This window comes from Tachypleus tridentatus, chromosome 8 (genome assembly GCF_004210375.1).
Source record: "Tachypleus tridentatus isolate NWPU-2018 chromosome 8, ASM421037v1, whole genome shotgun sequence".
NCBI lineage: Eukaryota > Metazoa > Arthropoda > Merostomata > Xiphosura > Limulidae > Tachypleus > Tachypleus tridentatus.
In genome coordinates, this window is record NC_134832.1 from 11,822,447 (window position 1) to 11,838,317 (window position 15,871).

General features: G+C 30.1%; 1 protein-coding gene across 8 annotated transcripts in view; it reads left to right on the forward strand.

Moving 5' to 3' along the window:
* Ask1 (apoptotic signal-regulating kinase 1) overlaps positions 1-15,871 on the forward strand; it is a 167,858-nt gene that overhangs the window by 49,010 nt on the left and 102,977 nt on the right. For all 8 annotated transcript variants that reach the window (XM_076517629.1, XM_076517625.1, XM_076517624.1 and 5 more), the window contains 6 exons: positions 8,121-8,227; positions 8,611-8,781; positions 10,974-11,246; positions 11,693-11,780; positions 12,568-12,639; positions 15,013-15,182. In XM_076517629.1, coding sequence (XP_076373744.1) covers positions 8,121-8,227; positions 8,611-8,781; positions 10,974-11,246; positions 11,693-11,780; positions 12,568-12,639; positions 15,013-15,182 — 881 coding nt within the window. The remainder of the gene's footprint in view (positions 1-8,120; positions 8,228-8,610; positions 8,782-10,973; positions 11,247-11,692; positions 11,781-12,567; positions 12,640-15,012; positions 15,183-15,871) is intronic.

A 15,871-nucleotide genomic window follows, 5' to 3' on the forward strand; every position in this document is an offset into this window, starting at 1 on the left:
CAAAACATTTTACAATTTTAAGAACCAATAAGTGAAAGCAGAGGTGGATGTTATGATATGTAAACCATATCAACTGCCAACAAAGCTTTTCACCATAAGGCTCATCAAGCTGGTTGAGATAAGAGATACAGTAGTGATTTAGGTGCTTTATGTATCATCAGTTTCACAACAACCATTGTAGAGTGAATTAGTTGAAGCAAGTGAACCATAATTATTATAAAATTTATTTAAATAATTTACAAATGAGATTTTTAGATTAGTAATTATCAACACAGTATTATTTCTTGAATTAACTTCTATCATTCACGAGAACTGATGAACCATAATTTTCTAGTATGTTTACATTTTATATTATTTCTTCTCAAACATTAAAGTAAAAACTATTCGATGATGCAACAATAAGACCATATAACCAATAAAATCATGTAACTGACTAAATATTAATTCTTAAGGCTGATCATACTAAAAACTGATTTGTAACACAAGTGGGGAACATAGCACAAAAAAATCCATTATGTAGCTTTCACTCTTATGCATTCTCAAATATATGTTGCAAACATGGTCTTCCCTAATTGTTCCACACATTCACTTCAACATTCTCATCTCTGTCAGATTGTAATATTTGCACATTTTTTTTCATATTGGTCAACATTCACTTCCATAGATTATGGATGATCATAATATCACTTTGTACACCATTCCTTTCATTTTCACATGCATATTTTGTTTACATATGATTTCAGATATCTCCATTTTATCCATACTTTTGCTATTCTGGCTTTCATCTGTTTCTCAATGTTTCTATCTCTGAATTACCAATAGTAGACATTTAAATTTTTGTGATTATGCTGTATTTATTACAAAAATGTTAATAGTTTCACTATTTTATACAGCACAACAAAATCTATGTTCCAGTTATTTGGTTTTTGCCATATTTCATTTCTCTTCTTTTTTAAATGGTCCTTCCACTGGATTATCTTTTCCTGTAATTCTCTTCAGCTTTCATTATAAATATTTGCATCACCTCTATGCTTTATGGTACATGATGTTTATCTCTTAGATCTTCTTTATTAATGTAACGAGCACAACAGTGAATAAGGATTTGCAGGGTATCTTTGAACTCCAACTGCTATTGGAAAGTCCTAGGAGTCACCTACCAGTGTTAGTGCATACGCATGACAAAATTTATTCATATCAATAATGAGTGTGATATATTTTTCTGAAATTCCTTTATTTTTCTAACTACATAAAATAGCTTGATACTCCCAATCCAAAAATGCTTTGTTGAATCACCTTCCTCTTTTTCTCAGTGTTTCTTAATCAGAATCCTCAGGACAAATATCTGTTGTTGAATATTGTGGTATAAATTCAAATTGATTCTTTGATATTGAGCTTGTGTCTGATTCTTTTATTCACTATTTTTTTTCCTATGACTAATCAATTTTATTTGATAATTCCACATATTTAGATGATGCTTTTTCTGTTGTAAATAGGTGTTGTTTTACTCTTCCTCTATGCACATGATATTTGTTCTGTTTTCATTAGGAGGTAAACAAACATGTCTGGTATTTCAATTCTTCATGACTCAATGCCTTTCATGTCTTGATTTGGATTCCATATAGAACAACCACCTCTCTTGTTTTAATTTTTCTAGTTCTTCTTTTTACTTCTTGTTCAAGGATTTGTTCTGTAAATTCCAAATTTTTGTGTTTCTGAGAAAGTTGCTGCATTGGATGTTCATCATTGAGTAATTAATAGAAATATTCACTAAGTCTCTTTCATCATGTATTGGTTGTCTATTTACTGCTGTTGTGCGACTAAAAATTTGGTCATAAAGTGCATTTCCTGTTTATGATGCATGTGTTTTAGTGAGAGAAATACATAAGTAAACATTTAGTGTTAAAATTAACTGTTTCAGAAATTTATGCTATTTAACTGGTTTAAAAATGTGCATGTAAAACAACATTACCAATAGTATATCAATAGTATTGTGAAAATACTACCATATTTCTTAGGAAGAAATGACCAATATTGTCTTTAAAAAAAAACAAAAATAAAAACGTTTGTGTGAAATGCTGATCTGTTCTGTCCAGATTATTTATAATTGTATCTGTGAAATGTATACAAGAACTGAGTGAACATCAATACAAAGATATTCTACTACTTTCAATATATTATCAAAATAAATTAATTATTTTAGAAAATGATAACGAAAATGTATCTTGCACAGTCTCAAACAGAATTTGGTTCTAAACTAAAGCTATGTTGCTTTGCAGGGTAAAATACACAGTTAACAGAAAACTAATGTTAGTAAGGGAACATAAGTTTGCAAGTAGAAATATGAAAGTATTCACTTCATGTGACCACTGTAAAATAGCTTCAAACTCAGAGTCAAGATGATTACTTTGGACTGAATGTTACTTTGAGATGACTTTTTAGCCTTACTTTGGTCCTTGGAATTGTAATTGGTCACTCTGTCTGATGGCTATGCTTTTTAACAGTAGTCTTGAAGCATATTTTCTATTGTACAAGTCTCTTTTCTAAGATTACCGTGTCCCTAACGCACTGTTCCTGTATTTTTATTCTATTTGCTATACAAGAATAATTTTTTTTATAGTTCATGCTTTGACAATCTGATCATGCAGAAACCAATAGGCCACTGCATTTAGCAACTTGACACTTATGTCTTCATGTAAAGTAGCATTGAATATTTTTTTCTGTTCTTTAGCTGCTTTGAGGTATGTGATGTTTGAAACAGCTTGTGTACATTCGACTTGTATCATTTTTTCCATATGGAGATTCATCTTAATTATGTTGCTTAGGGCATGTAAAGGGCATTTACCATTGTTCATAGATTCTGAGTTGCTAGAAAATGCTGCACTTTACTTTACAGCTATAAGTCGAATTTTGGTGCCATCATGCCAGGTACAGAATGCCAAACAGTGTCAAATGTTCTGGTAAGGGCACTTCCATCATCTGTACTTTTCATGACTTGCAGTTTTATTTTGAAAATAATTTACTATAATTTACTCTACCCTGTATAATACAACTATTTCATGAAATCGTAGCTATCACCTTAGACTAACTATGGCTATTTTATATTTGACTCGTACAAGATTTATTAAGTTCTAAACCAGAAAACTGGTAGAATTAAGAAACTTGTTAATGTGTTTTAATATTTACACACTGTAAGAGAGTGATGTGTGTAGTATCTGAAAACTGTATGTGTGTAACAAAATACACTGATTCATTCTTATATTAATTCAAAATTTCTAGTTACTAATATCAGTGATCAAATGAATTAACTGAAAATAAATATATAGCTTTAATATTTAATTGCCCCTCTGTATAAGGTATACTTTTTACTCTTAAAACAATGCCTTATTTAACACCTTGGCTTATACACAGGTTCAGAGATAAAGTTACAGTAAGAACTCTCTGATTAATAAAATATGTAGCCAAGACTATATTGTTCCATTTACTTTGTTAAATGTTTTTAGTAAGTGCATTGACATTGTGCTACCTAGTGTATTACCATAACATAGTTATAATTGTATCATTTGTCTCCAATATTCATAACTAGAAGTTACCTCGCATATGTCAGAATCAGTCATGACATCTTTTCATTTAAAATGTATTGATCTCTTCAATCATAGTGAAGTACCTGTGATATTATATCAAAGTCACTATTTGTAAACATGTTTTTTAACAGAAAAGAAGTTCAACTGTAATGAAAACTTTATAAAAGTTATGCATTACATGATTGTGACTTAAGTTATGCTGCATTTAGCTGTCTAGAATTTGAGGAGAGCATGTGTTTTTGTTGGTTACCTCAGAACCTAAAAAATCTTAATTTGTTCAGAAAGTCTGGGGTCATATTAAACATGGGATCATATTGTACATCAGCAAATGTGGTAAAAATGGTTATTTTAATGCAGTGGGAAAAAAAGTGAAACAAGTTTCAAAACAATCGTGTACTATCAAAGTTATTTTGATTGAAATTATACTGTAAAACATTACAGGACAGTATTATTTGTGTAAAACGAAATTAAAATGTAAAATTATTTTGAAAACAGATTCTGTACAAAAAATGTTTAAAGCTGTTTTGTCTTTTTTTGTTTGTTTGTTTGATAGAACCATCATTTCTTCTATATATTGAGGTTTGATGACTTCCAGATTCTGTTGCAACCTAAAATCAACCATTTCTAAAAGTAAACATTTTATGTAATGTGAGGAACGTTACAACTAATTCCTTTTCTGTGAATCAGTTTTTGGGTTCAAATTAAAAGTTGTGCTCAATGAAACACATACAGAAGACTCTGGACTTTGTGTATTTGCTTTAAAGTGAATCTTTCAAAAAAGAATTGGACTTAGTAATGGAGTTAGTCCACTTAAAAGTGGATCATCTTCTTTTTTTCATGACACCTCCTGAAGAGTGACGTTCTTGCTTTTTTGGGACAGTTCACTTTTTTCTCTTTGTCTCTTTCTCTTGCTCTTATGTTTTTTTCAAAAAATATACAGGGAACCAGCAAAGTAACTAGCTTCTAGGTTGCCAGTTAGCCATATATACACTGCTGGCCAAAATCTTAAGGCCAATGAACATAAAGAAAGAATATGCATTTTGCATTGTTAGACTCGAGCACTTATTTAAGTAGAGCTTCGAAAGATGAACATAAGAAAAGGGAAAGTAAAAATAAAAAAACGTTTTTAGCATTTAATAGAGAAAATGTGAACACAATGAAATTAGCCTAAATACTAGCTGGTCAAATGTTTAAGACCATACCCAAAAGAAGTCCTAAACAGGGTAGGAAATGTCCAACAAGAGATCTCAGTAATGAGTTGCATGGCTGTCATTGCAAATAACTGCAAACATTTGCTTTGGCATGGTCAGTATAAGCATTTGCAGAAGGCTAACTGGAATAACATTTCAAGTGGTGAAGATGGCTTGACGAAGATCATGCACTGTTTGGAATGACGTCCATTTCTATAGACTATCCTTGCCATCCACACCCAAACAATTTCAATGGGGTTTAGTTTGGGCAAACATGCTGGATGGTCCAAAAGAATTCCGTTATTTGCCACGAAAAAGTCCTTTGTTCTGTGGGTATTGTGGATTGCAGCGTTTTCCTGTTGAAAAATCCAGTCATTTCCACATAAGCAATGGCTTTCAGTCTATAAGGATGCTCTCTGCAACATGCCAATGTAGCCAGCTGTTGTTTGATGCCCTTGTATAACCTGAAGCTCCATTGTTCCATGGAAGGAGAAAGCACCCCAGATCATGATAAAACCTCCTCCACTGTGTCGTGTAGAAAATGTCTCCGTTGGGATATCTTTATCGTGCCAGTAACGTTGGAAGCCATCTGGACCATCAGGTTAAATTTTTTTTCTCATCAGAGAACAAAATTTTCTTCCACTTTTCTACATCCCATGTTTGGTGTTTCTTAGCAAAGTTTAACAGAGCTGTTTTGTGGTTTGGAAGGAGGTGTAGCCTTTAGAGACGTTTACGGTTTTTAAAGCCTTCCTCTCGTAGATGCCGCCTTATTGTTCTTTAACTGCATTCTGCGTCTGTAAGGACCTTAATCTGGTTCAACGATCGGCTGGTGTCATGCTGGACAACCCGTTGAATCCTCCTGCTCAATGCTAGCAAAATTTTTTTGGGCCAACCATTTGAAATTCTCGTTCCGTATCCCTCAGGGTCTTTTAAAAAGTTTGCAACAGCAGTTTTATTACACCCAATCTTACCAGCGATGGCACATTGAGAGAGACCTTACTTCTGCAGCTCAACAATTCTGCTATGTTTTTACCCCATGTAACAGGAAATGTCAGTGGGAGATGTTGACAATGCTAATGCTTGAACACAAATGACTAAATTTCATTACGTGTTTACCGATTAACGCTTCGTTTCAGTATGGTCTTAAACTTTTGACCAGCTAGTATTTAGGCTAATTTCATAGTGTTCACATTTTCCCTATTAAATGCTAAAAAAGTTTATTTTTATTTTCCCTTTTCTTATTTTTTCTTTTGAAGCTCTACTCAAATAAGTGGTTGAGTCTAACAATGCAAAATGCATTTTTTTTTTTTTATGTTCATTGGCCTTAAGATTTTGGCCAGCAGCATATCTAGAAATTTCATTCATTTTACAACATATATTTATTTAAAGTTTTCCTAACTCCTATCATATCCTGTTACTTTTGTGTAGAAATCTTCTGTATACAGTAGTTACTTGACACCATATTTACAAAACAGTTTTCATGTGGCAAGGGGAGATGCATGTAATTGTGTAAGTTTGGAATTGCACAATATCTGAAACTTGTTCTTGCTAAGATAATCGGTGACCAAAATGAATGTTTGTTTTTTGCTCTTTGTCAAAAGCCAAAATTACAAAAATAGTTTGTCAATTTCCCAAATCTCTGCATGGACATCCATCTATTTTGTTCTATGTATCAGATTTCATCTATAATTAACCACAACAACAACAATAATATGAATAAAAATAATTGTAATTTTATTACTAATAATATTTTTTTTCTTTTTATTGAGTTATAAAGATAGATAAATACAGATAGAATATACCTCTTGTGTTATTTTCTTTTACTAACAATACACTTACAGCTATTACAGAAATATTTAAACACCCTTATTTTTGGAATATTTTTTTATAACTATGACCATTTATTCCTGTAAATTTTAGTAAATATAACTACACAAAAGACAAAATGGTATAATTGTTATTAGAAGTGTGTTCAACAAAATTTCATATTAACGTATATACCTGAAGTTAAAAATTTAGTAATTTTAAAATAAACGTAAAATGCTTTAATGTTTTTGCATCATTATTACAATCACTTGTATATGGTAAATAGTGAAATTAATGATTATATCATGGGGGGCACTCAGTATAACCTATATCACTGCCACACAGTGTTGTAAAGAAATTCTTAATTTTTGGTTGTTTGGGTGTTGTATTTTTTTTTTGTTTTTTTTCTGCAGGCATTCCTTTTTTCATAATTTAATTACCACCCCTTTGGTAGTTTCTCTTTCAATTCCAGTTTTGTTGGGGCCCTATACTCGTAATCTGAGGGTCACAGATTCGAATCCTTATCACACCAAACATGTTCACCTTTTCAATCATGAGAGCATTATAATGTCTCACTATTCATTCGTAAAAGAGTAGCCCAAGAGTTGGCAGTGGGTGGTGATGACTAGTCATCTTCCTTCTTGTCTTACATTACTGTATTAGGGACAGTTAGCATAAGTGGCCCTTGTGTATCTTTGCACAAAAATTGAAAACAAATGAACAAATCCAGTTTTGTTCTAATGGGAGCAACATTGACTAACTGTGCAGAATTTCTAACAACTTTTTATCACTTAGTTATATAGTTTTATGATGTATCCCACTATTCATTAGTAAAAAGTTGGTGGTGAATGGTGTTGACTGTATAATTGTGAAGTCATGTACTTTTGTTTTATTGAATAATGTTTAAGTTTGTATTACAAATTCATTGTAAGGGTAGGATGTTTTTTATGTTGGATCAGGTCTAATATTTAAATGTGCTCAAACTGTGAATTGGAAGGTCCATAGTTGACATTCTGTTAGTGCAAAACTTTGATCAGCATTTTGGGACCATGGCTATGCTAAAAGATGACAACCAAGTTTGTTATTCAGTCAGACAAGAGTATCCCAAGAATTGACTGTACGTGTGGTTAATTGCCTGCTATTCATCTAGTCTTCAAGTTCTTTGTGTGAAAGATTTAAAGCAGGTTTAACATTTAAGTATGTATATATTATTTTAGTACTTAAGGAAATGATGCTGTAATTGATGTTAATTTTTAGTTTTGGCACAAAATATTTCTTGTAAACTGTTATTACAAAGGATAATTAAGGAAGTAAAATATTCTAATCCCTATATTTATTGCTTTTATTACTTTCATAGACTTTCATCTAGAAATAATATATCAGTTTAAAAATGGTAAGAGATAGGTTTCATGTTGTTTTTCAGTTTGAACATATTTTTCTGCACTGTTGTTTCATTAAAATTACTTAACTATCTATATTTCATTACTTGAAGTACCAGATCTATCTGTTTGAAATTACTATTAGTGTTATAATGCTTTTTTAGGATTATGATGCTATGGTGACCCTAATTGATGATTTGAAGACTGTTCCAAATGTGAAGTTTACATACACAACAGCTATACAGTTTCATTATGCATTTGCTTTAAACAGGTATGTAGAATTTTGTACCTTCAGACAAGAAATAACCAATTTTAATCATATAAAAGTGAGGTATTAGCAGAAAATTTTGTAATGAATAGTGCTGTTTGAAGAATGTTTTTCAAGCTTTTAGCTTTATTGTAGTATTTGTGTGTATTCATTAAGTTGCCATAGCCACTGTTAAGATGAAAAAAATTAAGTATGGGAATATAATAATTTAAAGTTTTCTTCTACCTTTATAATGTCTCAATTTCCTTTCAGATCTAAGTAGCTAATATTTTGTTTTAATTTTAATCTTAGTTTGCTTACTGTTCTGTTCAGTTGTGCATTTGGGAAATTTGTGTGATAAATTTATTATTCATCAATATAATAGTTTATTTTATTTTAATTCCAAGGAGAAATAAACCAAAAGACAGGGAGAAAGCTTTACAAGTAATTAAAAAAGCTCTAGAGAAAGAAGAAAACCGTGTACCTGACTTGTTTTGTCTTCATGGTCGTATCTACAAAGACATATTTGTAGAATCTGATCACAGTGACAAAGAAGCATTGAAAAATGCAATACATTGGTAAGAAATGTGGTTAACACTCTAAATATAAGTTATAAGATGCATTAGTGAGAAATGTTTTCCAAATTTAGACAACAGCAATAATTGTTACTCTGGTTAATACTCTTAACCATAAATTACAACACAGTGATGATGCTTTTGATTTAATTCTATAAACCCATGTCACTTCGGTATACTAATGAGTGACCTTATTAATACTAACAAAATAACTCTGAATGTAGATCACAAATAGTGTTTTTGCACTAGGGAATTAATGCTGTTTAAACTAACTTAGATCATAAGTTATGATATTAGATCATTTTATGTCTAAGGAATGATGTAGTTAATTATTTACCCTTGTGCACACATCTGAGTCAAAGTAAACATATCATGACCTTTTACATTCAAAATTTAATTTAATTAAACAACTTTATCACTCTAACTACTATGTTGATCAGATCAACTGACCATAACTATTTTGCACTTGTTACAGTTTCCATAATATAGTGTTTAATACAGTACAGGTATCTTGACAAAAGTTTGTAGACTTAGTAAACATTGCAATAACTTTAAATTGGAAACTGTTACATCTATTTATAGTTCAATGTCATGTTTTAATTGTTTTTTGTGTTAGCAATGTCTAACTATTATTTATGCCATTAGTGTAAATTGCAAAACATTTGGTGGACATGAAACTCTCATTATACTATTGAACTACACTATGCACAAGATATTAGTAAATGCACCTCATGAATAATTTGATTATTTGTTTCACCTAGTCTACCCTTAACTAGCCTAAAAAGTTTTCTATTTTTACATTTTAGTTGCTTTTATTTATAACAATAAATAAAGATTATTACATCAAAAACAAGACATAAAGTACTTACGTCGTTATTAGTATTATTACATTTTTTATACTCGTGGTAGTACTGCATTAATTATTTATTTAATTAAATAATTCACCAGAGAACACAAAATAATGTGTAAAACACATTGTTCTATAACTTTAAATTGTTATGACTGATAGAGACATTGGGAAACATACAATTTGGCTCAGATGAATTCTTAAAGGAATAAACCTTGAACTGAAAGCAAAATTGTCAGTTCTCTGTGTAGAAAACTCCATAATATAGTAAGTCATTTGATAGATCAAAACATTGGATTTCTACTGGTTATAAATAATATAGTATTGACAATGGAGTGAACTGTTGGTAACTTCTAAAACAAAGGATGTGACTGGTGAGTGTGGCAAGTGGGCCTTATTTTTCATTTGGTAGCTCTTAATTACATAAGATCGAATACTATAAAAAATTATGCTTTTCCTGAGGGACAACAAATTTATATTGAGTAATTTACATTACATTCTGTGCTTCTTGAAGGAGTGGTAAATAAAATGGAGAAGAGTAGGTGTGTAAAGAAAGAATGTCAGAATTCTCATACAAGGGGAAGTTCAATACTTTAAAAAACAATAATTCTTTATAAAAGTGAGAACATAAAACTAGTATGGTATTAGCAGTGTTAAATACCAATATTTTAGAAGAAAAAGGTTAAAAAAATTATCAACCTCTATTACTGTGTTCCAATAAATCTGCACTATGAATTCATTCCTTTAGATTTGGTCTTCAGTGATGTAGCTTTGAGTGTGTTCAGTCAATTAAAATACACACTGTTAGTAATGAAAACCAAAAATATAAAATGTGCCTCCTAGGTTTTCCATTTCTTGAAATAATAACAAATTTGTTAAATCCACCATAGAAGCCCCTCTCATCTGTTGTATCTTTCAAGATAATAAGGTATATCAACTGAGTTTCTGATGGGCATATTTATAATCAACAGATTGAAAAGATTATCCTCGACTAAAGTTTTTTTTGTTTTTTTACAGTTTCACTTTGTCATAGTTCATGATAGATTTGTCTGTGCTCATTCTTGGGTTTTTACTTGCCTTTACAAAGATGATACCAAAATGTACAATAGCTGATTGAATAAAAGAAGCAAAGAAACATTCCATTCGTCTGTTATAGTAAAAATATTTTGTGAACACCTGAAATTGTAAGATACCCAACATATCACTTCCAGGGAAAAGTAGTTAGGTCATATAAAGTTAAAACCATCTATTTGAGTGAAGTGAGAATACATTTGTGTAACCAACTTTTATATATCACCCTGTTAATAATTCATTATTCTTTATATCTGCATTTGTTCTGTGTATTCAGGTATCGCAAAGGGTTTGAAGTTCAACCTAATGAATATGCAGGGATCAATCTTGCAACTTTACTTGTTATTGATGGTAATGAATTTTCAAAGTCTTCAGAATTGCAGCACATTGGCATGATACTAAACAACTTAATTGGCCGGAAAGGCAGCTTGTCTTCTCTGGAGGACTATTGGGACGTGGCAACATTTTTTGAAATCAGTGTTTTGGCTGAAGATTATGTAAAAGCAATTCAGGCAGCAGAATGTATGTTCAAGTTAAAACCTCCTGACTGGTAGGATTGAATTGACATATGCTTTTTTTCTTTTGTCATGTTTGTTCTAGTTTTTGGAAATGTAAATAAGAGATTAAGTATTAAAACACTAATTTATCTGGCATATATTTAAGATTTCTTATGTGTATGTACCAAAAGTCTGAAAGAATAAATTCCCAAACTTTTAAGAATAAAATCTAACAAGGTCTTCAAAAAAAACCAAAAAGCTTTATGAGTATATTTTTTTATTGAATTAAACATAACTTTGTTTTATCACTTAAGTAAATGCCAACTTTACGGTATGCATATAAGAATTTTATAATAATAAAAAAAAAAGTTTGTTTTACAACTCTGTAAATGATTTTTAAGTTGGAAATTGGCATAAATTTTAATCCAATTTAGAAACTATGTGGATAAAAGGTTGTGATAGTTACATGGATAACAGTGTTCATTAACCTCTCCTGCAGGCATCTGAAGTCCACAATAGGTAACATAAGACTGATAAATCGATTCCGTAAAAAGAGCGAAGAGTATGAAATTACAGCAGAAGAACAGGTACAAATTTTAGTTTTGAGGAAAGCCCTGTTATTTTATTTTTGAAGTGACTATTTTGAAAGGTTTTAGTGTAAGCTGTAGTTTTAGACAATAAAAACTTACTCTTTTACTACTTTTCTAGGTAAAGAATGTTATTTGTATGAAGTTTCCTTTATGGAAGTACACAAACATTATAATCTACCCTTATTTTCTGCTTAAATACTTTTTTTTCTTTTTTAAGGCATTACCATAAATCAACTTGGTTTGTGGACTGCTGTTTTGTTGTTGTTTTTACATATATTACTACCTGTTCTATTTCAAATAACTTCAAAATTGATTTTAATGAGCTCCATAAACAGAAAAATAGATTTGGTTCAAAACTGAAGTTGTTAGGTCACTTTAAGAGTGGAAGAACATTACATAAACCTCTATTTGTAGAGTTAACAAAACATAAAACATCTTTAAATTTTATGTGATTGTATGTATAATAGCCAGTGATTGCTAGTATCATTGATAAAATACCTTAAAAAACTGGATCTAGTTCTTTAATGGTTTACAAGTCCCTTCTCTCTTTTGTTATTGAAAATTAGTTTTTAATTTGCATCATGTGGTCATTTTGAAGGTTTCATCTGCACAGTAGATTTTTTCTGTGGCTAATAAACAGTTCGTAAAGTGAAAATGACATATTATACATATTCATAAAAAAACCCTAAGTTCTAAATGTCTTAGAGGACAGGTGTTTGTTGAAAGTAAACATATTGTTTTAAATTCTTTAATACAAAAAAACAGGTTTTATTTTTATTTGCAGGTGTTCCATTTTTGGTTGGAATTTTTCATTGATGCAACAACTGCTGATGCATCTGATTGTATTCGTTTTCCTGTAAGTATTATAGAAATAGGGTTTGCACAAATGAATTTTTCTTAATTGCTTCAAATTTATAGTAAGGGCTCAAAACTGACAGTCAGAAAGAAAAAGAAAATAATTGATTACTTTTGATATTCATTTAATAGGTTCTAGATATTATGCTACTGAAATAAAAAAACTACAAGTATTTTTATTCTTAACAAATTATTTTGTACTAGGACAGTATGAGTCATAGTGATTCCAAATGCATACATAAATCTTTAGAAAAATAATTTTTAAAAAAATCTGAATATTTTATTAAAATGCACTTGTAATATTCAATAAAAACTTGTTAAATATTGTTAAGTTATTCTTAGTAAACGTAGAATTAAGAGTAAACTTTGATATAGTGTCATAGAAATGATGATTGATCCAACTTATCAGTGTTGTACATATGGGGCTAATATACACTGTTCATTGGCTAAGTGTAACTCAAGGTGTGCATTCATTCATGTGTCTTCAGTTTCATTTGTACAACAGCAAGTATTATTTTTATCCTCTGTTACATTTGACACAATTGTACAGTTAATTTATTTGATCCTCTCTGCATGGGCATCATTTACTGCACGTGCCACAAGATTTTAGTCACTTATATTAAAGAAAAATTTTAACTACAGTTTGATTATGTTATTTAGTGTGTGTGTGTGTGTGTGCACATTTACACACGTATTTACAAAGCCAGTTGGGAAAAAGTTTCTTAAAAGGGGTGAAGATTGAGAGCTTTACTTTGTAGAATATAGAAGTGTGCTTTCTATAAAAAGAAAAAATGTTTTCATATTATACTTTGGTAACAAATTGTAGTCCTATGTATCTTGGATTTAAATATATGAACTGCAAGGAAGTGATATCTTACTGTAATTTGTAATTTTAACATAACAGTGATGGTGCTGTCTAGTTTGAAATTGCATATATGTTCATAAAAGTGCTAAGTATGCACACACAGTGGTGGTTATGTGGTCAGTCATATTAAACAACCTTGTATGAGTTTACAAGAAGAGAAAATAACAGAAAATCTAGTTTTACTGAAAAAATGTTTGGAATTTATTTAGGTTTTAGAGTTAATAATGCAGAAGGTGCTTGTACCTTGTTTATGAAATATTGTTTAATTTAAAACATATATACATTTGTTATAATCTTGTTGTTCCCAGTAGAAGTCTTACTGCAGTATAAGAGTTTAATGAGATGGATGTGAAATTCCTTTCTTTTTACAGAAGTTTAATCATCATTCTACAGATGAGTGCAGTCTTTCAAGATTTGTTTAAGAAAGTAAATAGGGTGGTAGCAAACATTAAATGATTGTATATTTAAATTTTAATGGTGGTATTGGACATGATATTTCCAAATCTACAGGTTCTGTTTGTAGAGAATCATTTGAGAATTTGTAACACTTTTTGTGGGTACTTTAGGAATGCAAAAATACAAAACACGGAAGTTTATATTGCTGTTGCACACTCCATACCTGAACAGCTGATACAACACAATGTGTATTAACAAATTTCAGAGTGTAAAGAATGTGTTTGGTCAATGACATTGGGGGTATACGAGCTGAATTGGCACAAAGATATACACAAGGACATTTGAAGGTATATTGTATGGCATGAGGGTCTTTTGTGAAAGTGGGTTATCTTACCTGTGTAAATATACTTTTTGCCATTTATCATACAAGATGCTCTTTTTGTAATTTCAGTATTACCAACTTTTTTTTTTACTAGTCTTGTATAACTGTTGTAGAATAAATCAGTAAAGTGGTTCCAGGGGCTATAAAACAGCTGCTAAAACAAAACGGGCTAATGAGATAATTTTTGTTTTCAGAATTTGTGGAACAAGATGAATATGGTATATATGAATAGATATGAAATGTGGTTAAAATTTCCATCCTTTAGAATCTTTAGAATTACATTGTTTTTATAAAAATGTGGTAACTTTTTAGAAAATACCATTAGCTCAGAAATTTATAATCTTAGTTAAAAGTTTAGAGAATTTTATATAATGAAGTACATTCAGTTATAATCAGTTTTTTGTTAATCATACATATGCTAAAAATTATATTTTAATTCAGTGTTTATTTCAAATAAAATAAGTTAACCTGTCTAAAGCATTAAAAATTTTGACAATTTTAATTTTCAAGCCTTATTAGTGCTTGAAAAAATGGAAAATCCTTAGAATTAAAAATTACTTTCCATTTAAAAAAAAAAAAAAAAATTAAAACAGGGTCATCAGTTTTGCCAAATGGTATGCATTTTTCTTTCTGATCTCTTCTCAGTACACAATTTAAAAATCAGAATTATAACAAATTTCTGAAAGTGGAAAATTTTTTTTCAAATTCTGTTTTCTTTTCTCTTCTACCAGATATTGATTTTGGAACCAACTAAGGTGTATATGCCAAGCTATGTGACTGTCAACATGGATGCTGAAGAGAAATCTATTCAAATATCCAATCTTTGTCTAGACACTTTAAAGGGGAAATGTCATAAGCTTCATGAATGGCTTTTTCATGATAATTCTATCAAGAGTGTTAGGTAATGTTAAAAGCATAGTGAATTAATAAAACTTTCAGAGTGTCAGAAATAGATGAAAATATGTAACTGTGGACTCATTTTTTTATGATTTGTAGAGAAACGTGTACAAATATAAATAAAAGGAATTTGACAAGATCTTAGTTTCTAGAACTGATATGTAATGTGACAAACTTTATATGAAGCTTGTTATAGTTAAAACAATGTTTAGACAAGTATTGTGAAAGAGTATTAAAAAATTTCAAAATTAGTATGGATCCTGCCTTAAAAAGTAATGAAACAAGAATTAAAACCACAATCACAAATTTATAAAACGTAATATTTTGACCTACCAAGAAGTGTATAAAGCTGCTAAAGTAAGGATTAAATTTTCTAGAGTGAAAAGTTGCTGTTTTAAAAAATTTTGAATTGTTAAATCAGAAATATTAGTGACCTTTGTCAGCATATTATTAATAAATATGCACATATATTATAATCAATACTTTGAATGGTTGGGGTTTTGCTATGGAATTCAACAGGATGGTTTTTTGGTGTATGAATTATTAGGAATCCTTCTTGATCCCTTCTATTAAAGGCTTATTGCTTTAAGTATTTCATATTGTATATGTAACTTGACTCAAATTATATAATTTTTAAACTGAAAATTGGAGTACTTAAACTTTGAAAACGTGTTTGTGTAATGTTAGTGGAAT